This window comes from Lepidochelys kempii, chromosome 2, assembly GCF_965140265.1.
Source record: "Lepidochelys kempii isolate rLepKem1 chromosome 2, rLepKem1.hap2, whole genome shotgun sequence".
Lineage (NCBI taxonomy): Eukaryota > Metazoa > Chordata > Testudines > Cheloniidae > Lepidochelys > Lepidochelys kempii.
The window spans coordinates 181,927,311-181,951,679 of record NC_133257.1 but is presented as its reverse complement, the minus strand read 5'-3'; the positions used below and the strand labels follow the sequence as shown (position 1 = coordinate 181,951,679).

The 24,369-nt window shown below is 43.7% G+C and overlaps 1 protein-coding gene across 9 annotated transcripts in view; it reads right to left on the bottom strand.

Moving 5' to 3' along the window:
- Positions 1–24,369, bottom strand: part of DPY19L1 (dpy-19 like C-mannosyltransferase 1) — a 135,416-nt gene that overhangs the window by 23,236 nt on the left and 87,811 nt on the right. For 6 of the 9 annotated variants that reach the window (XM_073332905.1, XM_073332906.1, XM_073332902.1 and 3 more), the window contains one exon: positions 20,717–22,443. The exons of the other annotated variants lie outside the window; for them this stretch is intronic. In XM_073332905.1, the coding sequence (XP_073189006.1) occupies positions 22,287–22,443 (157 nt within the window). In that variant the 3' untranslated portion in view covers positions 20,717–22,286. Of the gene's footprint in view, positions 1–20,716; positions 22,444–24,369 lie in introns of those variants that run through there. 9 annotated transcript variants of the gene reach the window in all.

Genomic DNA, 24,369 nt, shown 5'->3' with positions numbered 1-24,369 from the left:
CCAGACCCAGGTCAATATACAAATCAGATCTTACCCACAAATCACGCTGTTGCCAATCCTTTAGAATCTAAAATCTAAAGGTTTGTTCATAAAAGGAAAAAGATATAGATGAGAGCTAGACTTGGTTAAATGAATCAATTACATACAGTAATGGCAAAGTTCTTGGTTCAGGCTTGTAGCAATGATGGAATAAGCTGCAGGTTCAAATCAAGTCTCTGGAGTACATCCACAGCTGGGATGGGTCATTCACTCCTTCATTCAAAGCTTCAGTGTAGCAAAGTTTCTCCAGAGGTAAGAAGCAGGATTGAAGATAAGATGGAGGAGCTGCAGCAGCTTTTTATATTCTCTTGCCATGTGGTCTCTGCTTTCTTTGTTCCAAAGACAAGCTTGTCCATCACATGGCCTGGAAAAACCTCAGAGTTCCGTCCACAGGCATGTCCCTGCATACCTTGCTGAGTCATAAGGCAAGTCTGCCTTCTCTCAGTGGGTCAATTGTATAGCTGATGGTCCTTAATGGGCCATCAAGCACGCTAGGCAGAGCTGACACTAACTTATCTGGGGTGTCACCCAGAAGCATAGCACAAGTTTGAACTACAGACAGTATAGAGGCAATATTCATAACTTCAACTACGAAAATGATACACACATATACACAACATAATCATAATCAGCAAACCATAACCTTGCCTTACACACCTCATTTGACCCCCTTTATATAAGATTTGGTGCCACTACAGGACCTTGGTTGCAACGATGATCTACAAGGTCCCAGATTATGTCAATAACGTCACATTACCCCAGACCTCTTTCCTTCCCCTGGCACCATAAGGGAACCAGATGTCTCCTCATCAACATTCTCTATAACAAAAACTTGAAGCTTAATGTGGTCAGTCATTTTTGTATGCTGCATAAACTTCTCAGCTTTGTGTTTCTCCTTATAGGTTGCTCCTTACATCTTGCCCTTTTCTCTCAGCTCTGAATCAGGAGTCACAGGGGGATGACGTTACATTTACAGGGTTCACTCCAAGTTGGACAAACAACTTTGGGAAGGATCTGCTGCTAAGGCTACCCCTAATCTTTTAGATCTGTGATTGATCCTACAGAGGGAGAGAGAATGGTGGCGTGGAGATTGATGGAGAGGGATCCATTAACAGCTTAAGTTGCAACAGACATAAGCCGGTAGGAGGGGGTTTTGGCTTCCTTTTTATTCACCTTCACATGGTCCTTCTTTGCTCCTCTACTCCCTCTAATTAATTCTGGTGACAGCAGCAAAGGTTGGCCTGACATGACAGTGCAACACAAAGAAGGGAATATTTTGGAAGAGATCATCAACAGGGCAGAAAAATAGCTGATGGGTATCCGTCCTTTCATCCCACCTTTACACAGGGAGTGGTGTAAAGTCCCTCACGCCTACATCCTCCTCCTGACAGCACGGACTGCCTCTGTAGCTCTCTGAATATTTCCAACCTGACTACGTGTTAGAGGATCTTTTCTCCTGAGATTTCCTTTCTGCTCTTGTGGACTCAAGAAATGTGCATGTCTCCCATACTCAGGAGGTTATCTGAAATGACCTACACTCTAAACCTTTTTGTTTTTCCATCACCTCCAATTTTTACACACACACAGTTTGAGACCATCAAAGCAAAAGCACGTCAGTGCTGAAGCTGGCCGTGGGCCTGTAATGAACACTCTCCTTTTTGCATCTCTTCAACATAAAGACCATCAGAGAAAACTGCCTTTATCTGGGAAACGTCTGGTAAAAGTTAGCTGGGTCTTTCTCGTATTTGTTTTCTCACAAATTCCCAGGAGAGGGTCAGGAAGGGGAACGTAGACATAGCAGGTTCTCAAACTTCATTGCACCACAACCCCCTGCTGACAAAAACAAAATTATTACCGGACCCCAGGACGGGGGACCAAAGCCTGAACCCACCCGAGCCCTGCTGCCCTGGGTGGGGAGGGGCCAAAGCCCAAGCCCCACTACCCTGGGTGGGGTGGGAGGGGGGGGCAAAGACCAAGCCCAAGAGCTTCGGCCCCAGGTAGCGGGGCTCGGGCTTCGGCTTTGGCCCTGGCCCCAGCAAGTCTAAGCCATCCCCGGCTACACCATTAAAATGGGGATATCACTCATTTTGGGGTCTCAACCCATAGTTTAAGAACTGCTGTCATAACGTGAAATGTAAATAGGAGTGCACAGAGCAGATAGTTTCAATCATAGTTATTTGTTTAGTACACCTGGAATTTAAAACTCCTGCCACCTGGACCGTGGGTTGAGTTGTCTGGAATCCAAAGGCTTTGGGAGATGCAACCTGACGGTAATAAGATAATTAAGAAAGCAGTGGAACATTGTGCCAGGTAATATATGGAACAACAAAGGTGGAATGGTCCCAAAACTATATAGAAATAGAGGGTGTCAGCACCAATGGCCATGAGATGATTATGTTTGCCCAGCAAGGACAACAGGATTTTGGGGATGTTATGAAAATTTTAAATAGCAGACTGGTTCAATACCGATGCAATGACTAAGCAAGCCAACAGTGCTACTGTAAAATAAAACAAAACTCTGCCCAGCCAGCAACAGCTAACATAACTTACTTTAGTACCACATCCCTCATACATTTCATCTTCTACTTCAACACAATGAGCCCACAAGGGAAGTTGACATAGTTTGTGATTTCTGCTAATACAAAGTTTACCTAGGCAGTACTAACCCCTCTGTCCAACTACCTGGAACAGCAACACAACAACCAGATTTGCTTCTGCACCAGTGGCTATTCCCCATCTGATCTTATGTTAATCTCCAAATAATTGTGCCTGAGGGAGTTATGGATGATTGGCCAATGCCATAACATCATTCCTGAGAGGTCTGCCATTTAGAGCTGATCTAAAACCATGGCAACATCCCCAAACCCCATCAAGCAAAATACCAGCACGTGAAGAGGAAGCTGGATGAGTATCCAGTGGAAAATGAATGTGCTGGTTTTGTGTCACAAATACCACCAACTCAGAGGCTGAAACAGATGGGCAGAACACAAAAATATCCTGAATGCTTCTTTCAGCTTTCTACCTTCTGATCTTTACTTAATACTCAAATCTAAATCAAGCACTTTCTTTTTTTACTCCCATGTTTCTTTACTATCATCACCACCTCTAACTCTTCAGACATTTCCTGTAACCAAGGTGGTAAAACCTTGATGTGAAGTGGACCAGTGGCAGGCGGTTGGTTTCTTCTTTTTACAGGGTTCTGGAACTCTTGGCCAAAAGTAAGTGGTGATTTTTGAGTACCCAACTTGGAGACACCTTTACAGAGGCCTGGTTTTCAAAGCACTTTCTGAAAGTCTGAATTGGACAGCTAAAATCATTAGTCACCTTTGAAAATCTTGGCCCTTGTCTTTTCTGTCCCCTGAGGTCTGTTCCCCTTACTCCCTGATAATCCACAGCTCCAAGGGTATTTTCTTCCCCAAAGACTCAAGAAATAGCTCACGCTGGAAACCATTTTAGAGCTAAGCCATAACTCATCCACTTTTTTGTAATGACTTCCTGCTGTGACTGATGCATATGAGACATTCATCAGGTCACCAAAATATCTCCTCACTGCACTCCTGTCGCTCTAACTTGGTTTGGTGCATCATGTGGTTGGGTTTACTCTTCACCGCTCTCTGGATCATTGCCCTGCTACTGTAACAGGTTGCTCTGGCAACGTTCTGTATAACTGTTACACTCCCATTCTTCCTGCCCCTGAGCCGAAGTCTTTGCTGGATCATAGGCCAGAGTTCCATCTTTTCAGGATTTTTCAAAAAGCATTACACAGCGTTAAGACACGGGGCTCTTGAAGGAAATCTCCAATAAATGGATGTTAATGTCAAAGTGAAAGTACTACACACTTCCTTCGTAAAACAAACTTTTAATGCATACAACACATTGTAAAGTGTATAAAATATTGTAAATATTTGGAATATTGTGAATAACTTTTAAACAAAAGTTATTAAACGGTACATGTCATGGGGCTCCATATACTGACTTCCCCCCTTTTGCTTCTGTTACAAACATTAAAATACAGCAGAACCCCATTTATCTGATCTAATTGGGACTGTGACCAGATTGGATAATCAAAAATTTGGATAATCCGGAAAACGGGAAAGTGCGAGGCTGCAGTGCCATCCAGTGGCCACAGCAGGGACTGCCCATTTCTGGACCTATGCGCACTGGTTGTTTGGTTAATACAGACAGCCGAATAATGGAGGGTCAGATAAACGGAGTTCTACTGTATAAGGTTTCAACGTAATATTTTCTGTACATTAGCAGATGCGTCAAAACACATTCCCTTCTGACTCTCTCTCTCTCTCAGAGATGATTTCTCACCTTTTATATTTCAAATTGGTCTTGTTAGCACTAATCCCCCCCCCACACACCTTGGTAAGGCAACTCCCATCTTTTCATGTGCTGTAATATATATACTGCTTACTGTATTTTTCACTCCATGCATCTGATGAAGTGGGTTTTAGCCCACAAAAGCTTATGCCTAAATAATTTTTTTAGTCTCTAAGGTGCCACAAGGACTCCTCGTTGTTTTTGCTGATACAGACTAGCATGGTTACCACTCTGAAACCTGTCACTCTTTGTAAAGTGACCCTAATATGTAGTGTGTGTCAGCTGGACTCTACAGTGCTGGAGAAGAATGGTAGCATCTGAGTCCTTTCAAACGCATCATAACCCTGTCAGCAAACAAACAGTGTGGGGATCTCCACAGCTAGCAGCATTCCAGCCCTCGGGTTAATTGCTGACTGGTCCTTTCAGCTGCTGGTGAAACAGAAGTCTGTAGTCTGTATCCAAAGTGGTCCAGGTTCTGGGATCAGCACATAAAATATCCACTTGCTGGATCTCTATAAGGCTGTCATGCTATATGGCACCATCTTCTCCCCATAAACCCACTAAGATAGGCAAGAATTCACAAACCTTTACTAACAGAGACAAAATCCCAGTTTAGAGCAGTTATCGGACAAACAAATGTGAGTTTCACAGGCTCTGTAACCTCCAGGGTAACAAATGCTCCCTCCAAGCTCTCCTTCTCGGTCCGTCAAATATCCTGGTAGACCACACACTATCTTCATGGAGGGCTTACCTAGTAAATAAAAGCTAGAATATCACTGTCCTGTATCCAAAGTGCTGCAGGGATTAGGACATCAGACACATCTCTTAGTCCTGCCTCGATTAGCCACTGAGTCCAAAGGGCTGACTTTAGCGCCTGTAATTTGTAACCTTTTGCCCCATGTGCTCTGATTGGTTCAGTTCCGAGAGGGTGACTAGTGCATGACCTGCCAAGTGGGTTGCCAGCAAAATGTACACAGCTGCAGAAACAGCGACTTAGTGTGTCTAGTAACTGTCACACCCTGTTCTAGATGTTTCTGGATTCTTCTAGCTGAGTTGCCAGTGCTCTTCTATGCTCTCTGCACATGTGCAGAAACACGGAACATCCACTAAGATCCATGTTTCCTCCCCACTGGTTTTCTCCCTCTCCCTGAGAGAGCCAAAGTCAAGTCCTGAGTATAAAGCATGTGGGTTATACTACACCAGCGGTTCTCAAACTGTGGTCGGGACCCCAAAGTGGGTCACAACACCGTTTTAATGGGGTCGCCAGGGCTGGCTTGCTGGTGCTGAAACCAAAGTCCGAGCCCCACCACCCAGAGTGGAAGCTGAAGCCAGAGGGATTGAGCCCTGGGTGGTGGGGCTCAGGCTTCTGCTTCAGCCCTGGGCGGAGGGGCTTAGATTACAGCCTCCCTGCCCAGGGCTGAAGTCCTCAAGCTTTGCTCCCTCCCCTGCAGGGCAGTGGGGGTCGGGCTTCGGCCCCAACACCTGGAGTGGCGGGGCTCAGGCTTCAGTCCCCCTTCCCAGGGGTCGTGAGTAATTTTTGTTGTCAGAAGGGGGTCGCAATGAAATGAAGTTTGAGAAACCCTGCGCTATACTATATGATTTTTACTCAGAGCTCTAGATTTAAACAGAATTCCCACTCTAGAAGTAGAACACTGGTGACATTCCTGCTCTGACATCCATGCCTAGCTAATGTGTAAGGCTTGGAATAATGCTTACCCAAAACACATCTGATATTTATTATTTGTTCAATATCAGCAACATGATCAGCAGTGTACTGTACTCACAAAATAAAGACAGACTTTGCCCTATAGAGCTTATTGTCTAAGAGACACACAGAAGGCAAGAGCCACTGGTCTTAATCAGTATGCATGTTCCTCTTCTAATCATCAGATACCATGCATTTACGACAGTCTACTATAATGGGTGTCTAATACAGACAATCTGAGGGGACTCAAGAAATGTGCAATATATGGCCACTTTACTGACCTGGAGTGATTCCTTCAAGGTTTATATCCAGATAAGCCTTATCTGATGGACTCAATCTTGTTTCCTTCACAAGAGCTTGCCTCCCTTTCTGTAAAGTCTGGTCTACACTACAGGTCTATATAGGTGTAACTACGTTGTTCGGGGGTGTGAAAAATCCACACCCCTGAGTGACGTAGATATACCAACCTAACACCCCACCCCATCCCACCCTGTGTCCGGGGTACTGGAACAATTTGTACAGTGGGGGTGCTGTGAGCCATTGAACCAAACTGTAAACCCTTTATATGATGGAAACCACTTTAAACCCCCCTCCACACAGCTAGTTCCAGCACCTATACCCCATGTAGACAGCACTCTGTTGGCAAGAGAGCTTCTCCCACCGACATAGCTACTGCCCCTCGGGTAGGTGGATTAACTACGCCGATGGCAGACCTCTCTCCCATCAGCCTAGAGCATCTTCACTGAAGTGCTACAGCACTGAAGCTGCGCTGATGCGGAGGTTGAAGTGCAGGCTTTCCCCAAGTCACTACATCCTGATGCTGACGTGCATTTCAGTTCTCCCTTTCAAATAATTCCAATTAACAAGGTCTAGCATGGAGAATAGTTTTTAAAGGGCCCAGTTTACCTAGAGGAGCAGCAAGTGTGACCAATCTGTGACAGAATATCCAGGTATATGTATACTAGCTAGTGTGCACAGCTCCAACAGATGGCTCCTCAACGTAAACCAAGTGTATTAGCTGATTGTAGAAGAGACATGGCCATGCTATTAGAGAACAAGATCCTACCCTACTTCTAAGTTTGCAATGATTGTTTTGCACATGCCTCTTATTTCCATAGTTTATTTTTGGGTGGTTGGCACGAGACACACAGTCAGCGGAAGGCAATCTTGTTCCAAGTGCAGTCTGAGTTCATTAAGACCAAGTTTCATTTCAACAGTTCTACTGGACCTCAGATTTGCTTTAGGATTTATTTCAATGGGGATTTTATTGCTTCCCTGCTGTCCAGTGTACCAGGTTAATCAGACACAACATACCATCACTGCTGTCCTGTGCATTTCACAACATTCCATTATCCATTCAGTGGCACATCGTGACCCCATAGGGCTCACCCAGACCAGTAAGGGGTTGTGTTCTTGCCTGCTGTGTAACCATGGGTGCGTCTGTGCAGCTTTGGCTCAGAGCCTTGATACCAACAGCCATCTTACAGCATGGTGACCTCACCCTGGCTCCCATCAGCCTGGTTTCTCTGCAGGGTGACACCAACAGCCACTCCGGTCTTGAGCCTACCCAAAACCGTCTCCTCTTTAGTGCTCAGCCCAATTCACTGTAGCACTCACAAAACCTTATTGGGTTCTCTGCTCTTTTAAAGAGTCAGTGCACAGCGCCAGTCTGTTAGTTTGGCTGAGGATTTTAGTCTTCAGTTTGAAACACTGCACTGAGATGGTTGTGTACGAAAACAAGATTAAGTTCATTAACAAACAGAGATTTAAGTGATACCAGAAATGCAAATGATACCAAGTAAAGTCACTGGAACAGAAATGGTTACAAACAAGTAAAAATACGCTTCTAAAACTAAAACCAACAAACTATAGCCTTTCATTCACAGCAGTTTCTCTCACCACATTTGTTCTTCCAACATGGCTTGTTCGTCTTTAGCCAGGCTCCAGCACAGAGACCAAAGCACTGGGTTGCCTTGTCTCCTCAGGTGAAGGATGCCAAAATGACTTAGGAGTGCATGAGAGGCCATGCCCCCTTGCTCTAAAGTCCCAATCTAGGCAAGGTTGTTGGGGAATTAGCAGCCTTTCAGGCCCTGGCCCTCTAGGCAGGGCAGAGCCCCAAACAGATGGTCTGACATCCTGTCTCTGGCAGACGGCAGACAAACACAGGCCTTTTGGCCTAAGATGGGGAGGCTGCCACCCCAGGAAGGGGGTGGGGCAGGTTGGCAGTGGGGGGACCCGGGCCTACCCTACTCCACCAGGTAGGGCCCTGACAGTGGCAGAGGGTTGCACCACTGGGTCAGCAGGGATCCGGCCGAAACACACTGACCTGGATTCTGGTAACAACACAACCGGACTAAAGTCTGGTCTCCCTGGGCTACTTCCTACATCCCCATTCCAGTGTACCTCTACTCCATGGGTGTCCTCCATCTCCCCGGGGTATATGGCCAGCAGCAGTCCCAGCAGCTCCTCAGCATCCTGGTCTGCTGGCAGCTCTGGTGAGTCTTCAGTGCTGCAGAGGTTGTCTTCAGACTCCAGCTGCAGGGGGAAGGCATCTGTCTCCTTCACCGGCTCCAGCCCAACTGAACTGCAGGGCTGGCCTTTTATTCTTCCTGTCCCATCCCTCTGTTTCTGGCAGGGTGGGCATGTCTGTCTCGGCACCGCCCACCCTTGGGTGGGTGTTGGCTCCTGCCTGTCAGTCTCCAAAGGAGCCATGCCCCCTCGCTACACTCAGAAAGCCCTCCTGGGGGTTCAGCTTGCTGTGTCCACTAGAGAGCGGATTCCATGTTAATTTTTGCAGTCTCCTCCTCACAACAGAATAGGTACATGGTTATCACAACTCCCTTGCCCCCCCAAGTGTGACAGCTTTATTTACCTTTATTTGCCATTGTCTCTTCTTGCTTAATTTACATTGGAGACACGGTCAAGTGGGTGGAACCAGTCAAGTGGGCCCTAAGCCCTACCTGCCAAAAACATTTTAAGAACATAGTTCCAGCACGTATATATAATTGTTCATATCACTTGTACATACACACACGATAATATTAGAGTCCAAAGTGTTACCAGTTCACATTAGATACAGATTATGACAACAGTGAGTTGGGGTACATTGAGCTGGCCAGATCAGCTGAGACTATCTGCTAGAACCAGGGAGCCACTTGCCCTCTGGCATTGAGATGCTTTTAGGGTTACACATAACCAAAGTTCCAAGGAACACAGCAGCAAAAGTCAGAGGCTCCACATTCAATGGTTTCTTCTGAATAATTCATGTCAAGCTGTAATAGCTAAGCTGGCCTATTAAATGTCACTGGGCTCAGCTCTCTTGTTCCAGTCCAGGTGTGCCTACGTTTGTTGTAATGAGGAGGGTGCGCTGAGTTCAGAAGCCTAAGAGGGGAGCTCAGAGTCCTGAGATAGAGAGCTTAGAACTCAGTGTTTAGAGAGGGAGAGGGTCTGGAGTCCTGAAAATAAAGAGAGCTTAGAGGAAGAGCAGATCTGGGCTGAGAACTTCAGGGAGGGGATGCACCTGCAGGAGGGAGTGGTGAGAGTTTCCTGATTGAGCAGTGGAGCCAGGTTAGGCTGGTGATGGCATGAAAGTAGTCGGGGGTCACCTACAAACTTTCCCAAGCTAGAGAGGGCTGATGTCTCTACATCACAGAGCCAAAGCTGGAGGGCCAGAAGGGCTGGGGAGTGATGGAGGGGTGAGCCCGCTGATTTCTCCAGGCAAGAGCTAGAACCCTACCTGGGAACGAAACAGGATAGAGAAACATTCCAGCTAGAGGGGAATGGTGAGAGATGCCGGAACTGTACTTGGTGTTGGACTGTTGGGACAAATGTACTGTTTGGATTGTGCTGGTGGGGATTCTAGTTTATGGTAGTGAGACTTTTGGTAACAAAGCAACCCCTCCCAAATAGCTATTTATATACTTTGAGGGGTTTCCTGAATTTATTTGAGGAATCAAGAGGGAAACTGAGGCAAGGGGCCACTTGCAGGGCTGCCTTGCGGCCACAAAGGGCATTTGGAAGGAGGCTGTGAGTTTACATAAGCACAAACCTAATGGAGGAAACCGCCAATTCTCCAGGTAAATCACAAAGAGCAATGTTCCCTCTAATTTTTGACGGGCCATGTGCACAAAAAATTTCTTCTGTGCAAATTTTTGTGTGCGCGGTGTTTCGCAGTGTGCACGGGGTTTAGGATCTGTGCGCGTGCGCACAGCTTAGAGGGAACAGTGACCAAGAGCTTATGAATACGAACACACAGGGCTGTGTTGATGTGAATTCATCAATTAAGGGCTAGATTCTGACATCATTACTCAGACATCACATTCATTCTGGAAGGAGTCCCACTGATTTCAAGACTTTAGGGGTAGCAGAAGCTGAAGCAAAGAGAACAAGTCACTAGAGAAGCATAAAGATTACGATATAAAAAAAGTGTCTTTGATAACGGATTTAGCACGTTCTCTCTCCTTTCAAAAGTATATTTGATGAATTTAAATTGACAATCAGTGAAGAAATCTTCTTCCAAATAGTCATAGCAACACAATACAGTGCTTAGCCTTGCTTGAAGGAAGTCTAACCAAAATGCTGATTGTGATGCTTGTGTCCTACTAAAAGCATTTGTGTGTATGTAGCTAAAAGACGTGGAACAAGGTCACCAAACGATGGTTAGTGCATTTAAGGTCTCGAGGGCAGGCAAGGCCATAGTAAACGAAGGTGCATTCTTTGTACAGCCTTGGATTTTGCTGAAAAAATGCTGAAGCAGAAATGCTAAAGCTACTACTTGATCTGCCAAAAATATTTTCTTGCGACTAGCTTGAATGGCCCTTGAAATACCACAGGAATGTAAGAATTTTTCCAATTACTAAATTAAATATTTCCTCCATCCACAATCTGCATAACGCGTTTCTAATTGAATGGGGATGAGAGTACAACAATGAGTGCCAGCCAACTAATTTACCAAGAAATTTAGGAATTACCTTATTCCTGGATATTCTAAATATCTCGGCTATCTGAAGGGAGGCTCATCAAAATCTTTCCAGAGAGAGTTTAACAGTAAAGGCCACGATTTTCCAAACTGTATCCTAAGGCTAGTCTAAGGGCAAGATTTTCAAAAATGACTCATTATTTTAGGTGTCAATTGTTAGGTACTCAATCTGAGTCACCTTGGGTGCTCACTACTTTCTGAAAATCAAAATCCTCAAAGTTTGCACTGAAAAATACCCAAAATCCACAATCTCAGTCTAACTACATACATAGGCAATAAGGGTGGGATACACAAGTGGGACTAATTTTTTGGTGCCCTACAGCCTACGGGAATTCACAGTCCTGAGTTAGGCATGCAGGCTCCCTATACAATGCATGTGCCTATAAAAATGGGTTTTACAAAAGATAGCATGCTGACTGGGGAGCCACCTATGCTCCAACCCCCAAAAGGAAGTTAGGTTAGAGGGAGGCATCTCTCTCCACTCAGGATTCACAGTTGTGTGCCCTCTCCCAGAGCTAGGCACCTATGGTTGGTCAGCTTTTTTTTTTTTTCAAGAAAAATGGATGAGGTGGGGTCTCCCTTGTAACTTGTAGCCCAATGGCTAGACCGCTCCCACAGGATGTGGGAGACCCAGGCTCAATTTCCCCTTCTATGTGATACAGAGAAGGGATTTGAACTTGAGTCACCTACCTCCCACCTACCTCTGGGCTATGGTGGACAGAGCCCTCTCAATCTCTTCTGGTGGAGCTATTCCACTGCACATAAAATATTTATTGGGCAACAGAAAGAGACCGTGTATAGCCCAGGGGTTAGGGCATTCACTGATGAGGCTCAGATTTTAAGGCCAGAAGGGACCATAATGATCATGTAATCTGACCTGCACATTGCAGGCCACAAAACACCACCTACCTACTCCTGTAATAGACCTATATCCTCTGGCCGAGTTACTGAAGTCCTCAAATCATGATTTAAAGACTTCGAGTTACAGAGATTCCATCATTTACTTTAGTTTAAACCTGCAAGTGACCTGTGCCCCATGCTGCAGAGGAAGCAAAACACCCCCCATCCTGAAGGTCTCTGCCAATCTGACAAATAGGACAATTCCTTCCCGACACCAAATATGGCAATCAGTTAGACCCTAAGCATGTGGGCAAGACCCACCAGCCAGACACCTGTGAGAAAATGTTCTGTAGTAACTCAGAGCCCTCTCCATGTAGAGTCTCATCACCAGCCATTGGGATAGTTACTACTAGCAGTCGCAGATTGGCTACATGCGATTGCAGGCAGTCTTATCATACTATCCTCTCCATAAACTTATCAAACCCAGTCTTGAGGCCAGTTCAGTTTTTTGCCCCCACTTGGAGGGCTGTGTCCACATTGGTGCATAACTTAAATAACTCCTCTCCTTCCCTGGTATTTATCCCTCTGATGTATTTATGGAGAGCAATCATATCTCCCCTCAGCCTTTGTTTGTTTAGCCTAAACAAGCCAAGCTCTTTGAGTCTCCTCTCATAAGGTAGGCTTTCCATTCCTCCGATCATCCTTGTACCCCTTCTCTGCACCTGTTCCAGTTTGAATTCATTTTTCTTAAATGTGGGAGACAAGAATTGCACACCGCATCCCAGATGAAGTCTGAGGTTCTAGTCCCCCTGCTCCAATGAGTATTTGTTTATACACAGTGGAACAGCTTCAAACAGAAGTGATTGAGACCTAGCTCAGTGGTTAGGGACCTCTCCTGGGAGAATAGAACCCCAAGTTCAAATCCCTTCTCCACATCAGGCAGAATGGGGAATTAAACCTGGGTGTCCCATGTCTTCGGGGAGTGCTCTAAGCATTAGGATGAAAATTAATTACTACCACCTGTTTTGTTTTGAATGCATTCATTGGTCTGGGCCCGGAAGATAAGGTAGGTGAGGGAACACCTAGTTTGTGAATCCTGATGAGGTTTGGGCATCAGTTAGGCACTGCATTACTGGGTGGTATCAGAACTCAAGCAGCTGTGTACATTCTCAGCTGGTGAAATATAGGTGTCTAGCGGACTTTTAACGGTGAAAATGTATATGATGACAAAAGCTAGATTTCCCCTTTTATTTTTAAGATTTTTTTTCAATCTTATCTCCCTTGTACCTCAACTGAGCAGTAACATACAAATTAGACTTAAAAGGACAAAATCTTGCTGCAGTTATCTTGCAGGAAAAGGTTTTACTGAAACTTTAGACCAACAGTTCCATAGTTGCAGAAATGTATCCATTAATCTAACCACCTCTAGTCTCTTAACAGCAAAAGGAGAGGGAACTGCCATACAATGGCTGGTCAGTGAGGTCAAGCTCAAAAGCTACAGCTGCAGCACTAGAGGGCTAATCCAAAACTCATTAAAATCCAGGATAGCCTTTTTATAGACTTCAATAAGCTTTTGTTAGAAGAAACCTGCTCCTAGGGCCTGACTTCAACAGCTCGGAGGCAGGTTAGCCAGTCTCCAGGCTTTAGCCACTCTCTTTTTAAATCATATATAAAATCAGCCACAATTTCTGCAGCATGTTTTTCTACTTGTTACTCAGCAGAGGAGCTCTTGGCAGAGACACATATTTTAATAAAAGGTAACAAAGCTGCTTAACTGCTAAATTATGAACACTCTCAAATAGCTGGTCTGTCTGTTTTGCACATTTCTTGAATCTTATCTAGAATTAAAAACACAAAGTGCTGGTTTTGAAAAAGTTGCCAATTTGCTCAGAGGGAAGATGAAGTCTTTGAAAGTGGCAGATGTATTTTGAGAATTATTTTGATAAGGTTTTTTCTTTCAGAATTACTCAACATAATGTTCCTTCACCCCTCCTCCCCCCCAGGGAGAAAACAGAGCTGGATCAGCAAGAGTTTTTCGACCAAGAAACAAAATTAAACTCTGATATTTTGGTATTAAAACATACAAAAACCCCCAATCTTATGTGTAAGCCTTTCATTTTCAAGGAGCCATGAAGTATATTTCTATATGATCAAATACAGTGAGCATGTGTCCTATTAAACATAACATGCCAGGCTTTTAACAATATAAGATGAATAGACAGTATATCAAACACAATAGCCATGATATAAATCAAAGTGTAGCTGAATCAACGTAGAATACAGGAAAAAATAATGTGAAGAACAGATCAGACTTATAGGTTGTTTCAGAGTTGGCACAGATGTCCTAATCGCCTATAGATCTCAAGTGGGCAAAGGGGCAGGGAAGAATCTGGGAGGTTCAGGGGGCCAAGTTAGTGGTTTATTTCTGACAAATGGAAGTTGCCTGCTCTCCAGCATAAGAATTTGGAGGACACTCCATAAACAGAACCAGTTTTCCTCCTGTTGAGTTTACCAGGGGGAATAAGAGGAACCTGATCTAGCCTATGGAACTTTAAGAAGGGCTAGAATTTAGGGCCTCCCCAGCACCATAGTCCAGTGGGTAGAGTTCTAGACTAGGACTGGAAGGTTCGGATTCTATTTCTGGTATAGTAGAAAAAGAGCCTGAAACATAAGGCCTTGTATCAGAGGCCTGGTGTGAGGCCTAAGGCCTGAACTAAAGTAATACTGAAGCTTTGCTGATATAAAGCAAAATGAGAAGAAGTCAGGCTCTGCCTGCTTACAAGCTCTCAGAATCTTGCAAGAACAGGGCTGATATTGCAGAAACACATTTCTAAGAGGTGCTAGGCACATTCCAGAAGGGTGATACCAGAACATCTCAATACCAACACAGTCCCTAAAGATAACAGGAACACAGTGATGCATCCTAAAGATGAAGTCAGAATGACAGTGTGATGGATAGAGATGTACAAGGGGATGAGTGGTAATTGGCTAGGTCAGAGAATGTCAGCTCACTACGTCAGAGGGGCAGTACCTAACTTGTTTGCATTCATGTATGAAATGGAGTCTCAGAGGGAGTATCTTTGGCCAGCCTAGGGAGCAGTGGAAAGTCCTGCCACTGACAGAGCTGCATCCATTGTCACGGGCATACATATGCTAGTGTAACTGCAGGCATTGATCCAGGGAGCTAGGGCTGTGTTTCATCGGCAATAAACCTGGCTGGATGCTTTCGTACCTTAACTGATCTTGTGGTTATTGGGCAGTTCGCTCAAGGTCTGCTGCACCAGCTGTCTGCGCAGAGCTGAGACGGCACACATAGAGAACACACACGCGCAGCCGAACATCTAGCAACATCTGACCACACCGTTGATTTGTTAGATAAAATGGGCAAGTTATTTAATCTCTCTGTCCTTCTGTCTCCCCAATCCTTGGTCTGTTTACACTGTAAACTATTCAGGGTAGGGATGGTCTCATGTATTTGTACACTCAGGTTGGGCATCTAGGCACTACTGTAATACAAACAAATAATACCCATTGGGTATTATTCAGAAGAGCAGTTCTGTATAAGCTCAAAAGTTTGTCTGTCTCTCCAACAGAAGTTGGTCCAATAAAAGATACTACCTTGCCCAGTCTTTCCAATATCCAGGACCAACACAACACCACCACCACTTCCTGCATTATAAAAGCATGAATTTAGTCCCTCATGCCTACATCACATGATTTTGTGGAGACAAAAAAGTTACTGCATATTCAAACTTAAGTCAATAAGATGCTAACATTTCCCATCACCATTGCCTAAAGTCATAAAATGTTCTCTGATCACACTTCCCCATGAATTATATTTCATATCACATAAAAATGGTGTCCGAAGTACAATCTATACCTCCTCTGTGATGTTTTAGGATACTGTAGAAAAGCTTTTAAATAGCCATAATAGAGATGAAAAAGAACTTTTGGCCATTTAGGGTCATTCTCTGCCAATGCAACTTTGTACGTTGCAATATAATTCCGAGTCCTTAGTTCAGTGAAGGGCCCAAATCCATTTGCTGTGGATGTAAGATCTTAACTACAGTTTCTGCTAAGAACTTTTTATATAGGCCTGGATGAGGACTAGCTGACAAAGAACAATACATAGCTAAGAGAAAGCTGGGGTCATCAGATAACCTTGTGTGTTTCAAGTCAGTGAGCAGAGTCAGCATAACTTCAAATGTAATTGGGTGTCCTTATTGTGAGTTATAGCCACATGAAGCACTGAGAAAGGCCTCATGGTTACACCCTAATGCAGGGAGGAGATAGTGGTACAATACCCCTCAGATCCCAGACAGAGTTTGGGGAGAGGCCTAATATGATTGACATGAGTTATGACACCCTCCCCTCACAGATGTATGCCAATCCTAGCCCAGAGAAATGCAAGGGTAAACTTCTAAACAATTGTTATTGTTAAGTACTAATTACTGCTTTTTTGCTTTAAATCTCTAGGAATGTACCTGTTGGTCAACCGAGAGAGCTGCTACCTCATTCCCCTGGATCCCAAAATTAGGATTTAACCTGTATACTTTAATAGACATAGCTTGGGGGTAATTACCTGTGTGTCAGCAATATGTTAATTTGGTCCTTGGACAGAGACATAATGTAATCTTTTAGACCATTGGCTTACTGTGCTTATCTTGTCTTGCTGCTGGAACCTATCCAGGGAATTGGGGAAAACCCATCCTCGTTGCTTCTCTCCACCCAATGAGCGCCCTATATAATCTATTGTAATTAATTGTTCTGCAGTGTCTCTGAGCCTGATAAACAAGGTGACACTCTGCCAGTGCAGTGCATAATAAACTCCTGTGCTTGACTCTACACAGTGTCCATTTTGGTCCTTTATTCAGGCTTGGGTTTAATGAAATGCAGAAGGATCGTCCACTATTTGGAAGATTATTCCACAGTTACTAGCTCTCATTGTAGGGAGATTTTAAATAAATGTAGCATAATTTTCCATTTCATTCTATCCCATTGCTCCGATTATCATCATAAAAATAATGATCCTTCCTTAATGTTTACACTATTCATATATTTCTATCTTTACACCTTCCTCCGCCCCTGCAATCTTATTAGTCATCTCTAAAGCTGGCTATACTTAGGCCTTTTAGTTTTTGCTTCTAAATCAAGCTTTCCAGTCCCATAACCATTTTTGTTGCTCTTCTCCATACTACCTATGTGTTAATAAAGTATCAGAACTGAATACAGTACTCACCCAGCTAGTCTCCAGTACTAGATTCTTTGCTTACACTAGATCCGCAAAGATCTTAGAGAAGAGCATGAGTATCAACTCAGTGTTTAATACCCCTTCCAGATAGATCCCAGAAGTGATTCTTGATTATTCCCATATCCTCAATTGTTCATAACATTTGTCCCCCCCCCATGGCCTATAATCTTCAAATGATGACAGAATTGAAAAATGTTTCCACTTAGCCAAATAGACCTAGTAGATCTACAATTAAGCAGGGTTTTCTGAACTGCTTTGAGCATTGCCCTTCCTCCTCATCTCTCCAAGTACCATCCATGCTGTGAGGGGCAGACTGTGCAACACCAGATGAACAACTTGCTGTGGCGCTCAGTCAGCGAATTAGAAAGGAGAGAATGAGGTTTGGGAGGTCAAGCAGACAAACTGAGAAGGTCAGAGAACCCACACTGTCTTGGCCAGGTTGGTGCAATAAGTATCAGGTTGGCACAGTCCAACCTGAGTTTGATGGTAACCTGAGGGATGAGAGGAATAAGGGGAAAAGGCATACATTAAGTCAACTCCCCAGTTCAGATGGGAGGCATCGAGTTCAGGACCCAGAACTGAGTCTTGCTCAGGAACAAAACTGATGACATTTCTTATCCTTTGTTAAGAACAAGTCAACCAATGGAATATCCCATTCCCTGAAAACGGACCTCATTATGGTGCTCTTTAAAGATCATTTGCTGTTGTTTGAGAAAGTCCTGCAGAGTTGGTTGGCCAACAGGTTTTGAGATTCCAATAAATATGCCGCTGTGGGCATATCTTCCTTGTTCTAAAACTCCACTGCCTCCTGACAATGATGTTTGGAATGGGTTCCTCCTCTGATATTACATTGTGATGGCACTGTCAGTGAGTATGTGAACTGTTGCTCCCTGATCTGATTCTTTAAGGCGTGATACACATTGTAAATGGTCCAAAGCTCCAATATGCTGATATGACAGGACACTTCCTGCTCTGACCACAGACCCTAGATGTGCTTCCCAACCTACCGTGGAGGCACTGGTGACTACTGTTCTGGTCAGCAGAAAAACAGGCAAAGGGGAAACTCTTGCACACGTTGTTTTGTTCTGCCTACCATTTTAACAAGTGCAATATTTCTGGAGGCACTTGGACATATCTGTCCAATGTCTGGTAACTTGGGCAATAGACCAACTTCGATCATGACTAAAAAGAACAAAGATACAATCTTGTGTGTTGACTCATATAAGGGCATGTGGTCATATGGCTCAGTAGCTTCAGGCATAGATGGACATGGTCAAAGGATGTCTAGACAAAGGTGCCGAATTGTTTGGAATGACTTGAACAGAAAAAAGGCCCTTGAATTTGTAGATTCTAGTAGGGCCCCAGAGAATTTGATTTTTTGAGTTGGATTCAAAATTGACTGCTCCATTCAAAACCAGCCCCAGTCAATCCAAAAAGTCCAGTGTGACTGAAGAGTTGTTCCTTGGATGTGCCTCTGAGTTGGCAGTTGTCTGGGTACAGAAAGACATGAATTCCCCTTCTTCTGAGACACAGTACTACCACTGTCATGCATTTGTTAAAAGAAACACGGGGCTGATGACAGGCCAAAAGGGGACAACAGTATATTGATAGTGCTGGCCAGCGACAAAAAAAAAATCTCAGGAACTTCCTGTGACCTAGGAAAATTGCTATGTGGAGATAGGCATCGTGAAGACAGAGCAGCAAACCAGTTGCTGTGATTCAATATGGGAAGAACAGTTGCCAGGGTAAGCATGTGGAATCTCATGTACTTGATAAACTTTCTGAGATTGCAGAGATTGAGGATAGGTCTCATCCATCCCTGAAACTTGGGGATCAGGAAGTACTAGGAGTAAAATCCCTTTCCCTGATGAGGAATCTCCTCTATAGCTCCAAAGCACACAGAATCTGGACCTAGTGAAGGAGCAGTGACTTGTGAGAGGGGCCCTTGAAAAGCAACGTGGAAGGGCGTCGGATGGAGAGAAAGTGTATGGCGTAACTTGATCCCACAGTGCTTAGGATACATCTGTCCATTGTTATAGTATCCCAAGCACTGTAGAAGTGAGCCAGCCTCTCCTGGAACTGAGGAGACAGGGTTGAAACATTCACAACTGGGAAGCTGCTCTTGATATGAATGTCAAATAGGATGCCTGCCTGAAGATGGAGGAAGACGGGCTGGTTGGGTAAAACTAGAACCAGAAGATCTCTGTGATCTATGCCTTTTTCTAGGGAAGTTCTGTTGCCTATCAAGGTAGGATGGCTGAAAGAAGTATTGCTGGGGGTGATCTTGCTGGTGTTGCTGCTGACCCTCAAAATGATGTCTCTCTGAGGCCCAAGTGTAATCCCCCAAAGACTGTAAAGTAGCCTGGGAGTCCTTAAAAGAATGCAATGTCTCATCAGTTTTCTCAGAAAACAAAAACTGATCCTCTATGATCTGTTGAACCTCAGGAGCTGTGCCAGAATTCTGTAACCACAAGGCCCCTCCTCATTCTCACAGCTGATGGACAAGGCATCCACTGCATCCAGCGAGGTTACTTTTCCTTGGGGGAGCAGAGGAAGGGGAACAATCCCTCTTCCTCCTGGGTGAAAAATCTAAGTCCTGATGTAGAGCCCCAGTCCATACTGGCACAGGCTCTCTGGGGGGCTGACAATCTGCGATGCTTCTCAGCACCTCCTCCATCCCCTCCTGCACCCCAAAACCATTATTATACTTTTACACTAATATTTTGTTAGTATTAGATTAAAAGATGTTTTTGGCTTTGAAATTGAAAATCCCTTTGCCACTCAAGAAAGGTCAAGGGGACAAGATAGCGTCACCTTCAAGATGCATTACTCACTTTCAAAGAGAGATGTGCCTCAATCAGTCTCAAAATAATGGCTGGGGGTATAGTCACTGACACTCTACAGGTTCCTCTTTGAAGACTAATGTTTACAATATTTTTTTTTATTAAGAACAAATCTCAGTAAATTGACTAATTGAAACTTGAAATTTAGGAATGAATTTCCACTCCAATCAACATTTGGGGGTTAGGCTCATGATTATGTTTTGTACCTACATTACTAAGTGACATTTGTAAGGAAAGGAAAATGGAGGTTGACAGAATTTTTTTAAAGCATTAGAGACTCCTGATCTGTTCCATATCATTTGGCAAAGATTATTAATCTATGCAGTCGTCATACCTGTACCTGACATAATCATTATAATAAATTCTGTAAAATGTGATGTTTATAATGAGTAAAAATACAAAAACACATTCCATGAATTTTTTTATTTAACTACATATAAGTACATGTGAACAATTGAAATAAACCCCATAAAAATACAGTACTTTTTTGAGCTGTAACACTATTTAGTCACAATGTTTATATAGAAAGATATCCATTTTACTGCTTTCTTGAAACTCATCACCATATTTTTAAAAAATTCTCTCTTCTCTTAAGCCCTTTTTAGTGATTGTTTCCTTAATAGAAACTTTACCAAAATGTGTTTTTGTAAAAGTTAAAAAGTTAATATGTATTTTCAACCCTTTATCTGAACCCTCCCAAAAAGCAAATTTTTAAAAAAATCAAATACATAAAATACTGATCAGCTTTTATTCCACAGTCTTCACATATGTTCAACATTTTATTACTACTGTAAAAGAGGTTTATTCCTACAGCATCTATTACTGCTAGATGCAGTCTGGGCTGAATATCCAGTACAGCCACCTAGACCACTGTCATGTCATTAGGCTGCTGACTGAACATTTATATAGTCTCAACAGTTACAAATCTAGATTACTTGTGATGTTTTCCAGTGGCTGTAACATATAGAATTTATAACATCTTGTTTGTTAATAGTCTGTACAATATCCTTGCTCCAGTACACTGGGAAGTGAATTCCTCTGTGAAATTAAATCCTGTACCATCCACAATGTCAGGGCCACATTATGGTGATAGAAATAAGAAAAAACTTCAAAGCAGGAAGGATAATTGCACTCTACATGGTCAGACAATTCAAGGAAAGTATATCTAACATTTGGTTTAGTGATTACATTTAAACAAACTTTTGACCATAATCATAGTAAGGTCAGGTTAATTTTGTTACAAGGGTTTTTTTCAGTATTATTTGGATATTTTTAAAAACCAGCATTAGTTAAATAAAGCTAGATGTCCAATGTACAACAGAATCCTTAAACGGGCTTTAATAGCATCTCCTACAGAGTTAAGGTGTAGCTTTAGCACATCTGGCAGTGCAGAGTTTATTCTATTACCTTACTAAAGCTACACAACAACAAGAATAAATGATGGATTTTGCCTGAATAAAATATTTTTTCCCTTATTAAACTTCACATGTGCATGTCTGGTTGTTTTGAATGTACTAGAATGTTAAAAATCCTTGGGCAATCAGAGGCTAAGCTACCGCTCAGTTGCAAATATTCCTCTCATTGGTTTAATTATTTTTGAAAATTAATACTGAAGTTACTGCACATGCAAAGTGCACATCATCTAAAATGTGCAGTTTCAAGACTGTTTAAAAATTATTTCCATTTAAAAGACAAACTTAAAGGCCTGACATGTTTTTAAAGTGATCCAAAATTTATCAGCAACCCTTCTTCAGTTTCTCATAAAACCATCCTTCAGACAGATATGGCTAAAGAAATTGTGACACTTCTTCAGAAATGTGTGAACCGTATCACATTATCCAAAGAGGAATACTGGGAGGATCATTATACTGTGATGGTGATTTAAGAAGTCTGCTGCTAGGTGCTATAGCACCATCCATTAGTTCCTAATTACTAGCACCAATGGTTTAAATAACCTTGCTTTGCTAAGACAGACTGACAGCATTTTTTAACAATTTGATTGGTTTTGAGAACTGTAGTTACTTTCTACAGCCACTTAACTTTTGTTTGGAGCAGTATTTATTAAAGAGTGTGCAAACATATAATCATTTGCATAGCAAACCTCAAGAGACTGACTCTGAAATAGAAATCCAAACTGTCAGGTTAAGGTACTTCTATAATCAGAATTCCTTTAAAACGACAAATATTTAAAAATACACATTTCCTAATTTTAAGTTTAGTATAAAAGGTGTTTCTGATTTAGATTTTTTATACAGTTACCAGTTAAAAAGTTGAAAAAGATTGACAGTTCTTTGCACTGAAGTGTTATTCCCTAGTAACCTTCAAGACTCTGTAAATACTGTTCTGGAATACTGTGTTGAAATATGGCCTGGGGTCCTTACTCATACGGTTACATAAAGGAATTTTGCCAGCATTGGCAGGTTCTTCCACATCCCAAATTTCAGGCATACTGCAACCGGGCCTAGAAAATATTTGAATATGTAAACAAAAATAAAGAAGGACAAGTAAGGAAATGTAATGAAAGAAACATATGGCAAGTTTGTTTTATAAACTAAGGGTTAAAATGACTGACCTACAAAGGGGAAAAAAGGGTTTCTGAACTCTTGCTCCTTTATGATGAATTACGGAAAGCACTTAGGTCTTCTTTAAAGGTTTTTTTCATTTGTCTTTATATTGGAAATACAGGTCATATTGGAGAATTAGTGAAAAAATGGTTACCTACCTTTCGTAACTGTTGTTCTTCAAGATGTGTTGCTCATGTCCATTCAATTCTGGGAGTGCACGCACTCACATGTGCGGTCGGAGATTTTTCCCTTAGCAGTATCCATAGGGTTGGCTGCGGCGCCCTCAAGTGTGGTGCTCACGTGTCTGTATATTAGGCGCCACTGGCCCTACGCCCTCTGTTTCTTCTTGTCAGCAACTCCGACAGAGGGGCGGGAGGGCGGATAATGGAATGGACCTGAGCAACATCTCAAAGAACAACAGTTACGAAAGGCAGGTAACCATTTCTCTTCTTCAAGTGCTCGCTCATGTCAATTCCATTCTAGGTGACTCACAAGCAGTATCCATGGAAGTGGGCTTGGAGTTCACGGTCTTGCAGCTTGCAGCACTGCTCTGCCAAAGCCAGCGTCGTCTCGAGTTTGCTAGGTAAGTGCACAATGAGACGTGAACGTGTGGACAGATGATCAGGGAGCGGCCCTACAGATCTCTTGGATTGGCACCTGTGCCAAGAAAGCCACTGATGACACTTGCGCTCTAGTCGAGTGTGCCGTCACAGCTGCTGGCAGAGGCACTTTTGCCAGCTCACAGCAGTAGCGGATACAGGCCACGATCCAGGATGAAATCCTCTGAGTAGACACTGGGTGACCTTTCATCCTATCTGCCACCGCAACGAACAGCTGTATTGACCTGCGAAACAGCTTTGTCCTGTCGATGTAGAAGGCCAGCGCCCTCCTGACAGCCAAGGTGTGCAACCTGCGTTCCTCTTCCAATTTATGAGGCTTTGGGAAGAAGACAGGTAAGTATATGTCCTGGCTGGTATAAAATTGGGAAACTACCTTGGGTAGGAATGCTGGGTGCAGCCACAGCTGGACCTTATTCTTACAGAATACTGCATAGGGTTGCTCTGAAGTAAGTGCCCTGATCTCAGACACCCTGCAGGCAGACATTATCACAACCAGGAACAAAACCTTCCAGGAGAGAAGAGGAGAGCAGGAAGCCAGAGGCTGAAAGGGAGGCCCCACGAGCCGCGACAGCACCAGATTCAAGTCCCAGGGAGGGACAGGATCCCAGACGTGAGGGTAGACACGCTGCAGACCTTTCAAAAACCGGGCCATCATGTTGTGAGCGAAGACCAACCTGCCCTGGAGTGGAGGGTGGAAGGCTGAAATAGCGGCCAGGTGGACCCTGATCGATGACAGGGACAACCCTTGGAGCTTGAGGTGCAGAAGATAATCCAGCGAGGCCTGGATAAATCATTCCGAGGCCCAGCATGTGAACCTTTTCCACTTGGCCAGGTAAGTCGGTGTGGTGGAAGGTTTTCTGCTACCCAACAAGACCTGTTGAAGCCGGGCCAAGCATTCCCGTTCTTCCGCATTCAGCCATGCAGTAGCCATGCTGTCAAGTGCAACACCACCAGGTTTGGGTGCAGAAGACTGCCATGGTTCTGGGATAGCAGGTTTGGCCAGAGAGGTAGCTGCAGCGGGGCAGCTACCAAAAGATCCAGCAGTGTGCCAAACCAGTGCTATCGAGGCCATGTGGAGGCTATCAGGATAACCTTCGCCCTGTCCTGTTTGATCTTCACAAGGACTCTGTGAATCAACGGCACTGGCAGGAAGGCATACATCACCATGGGAACAGAAAGGTGTCTGACAGGGAGCCCCTATCC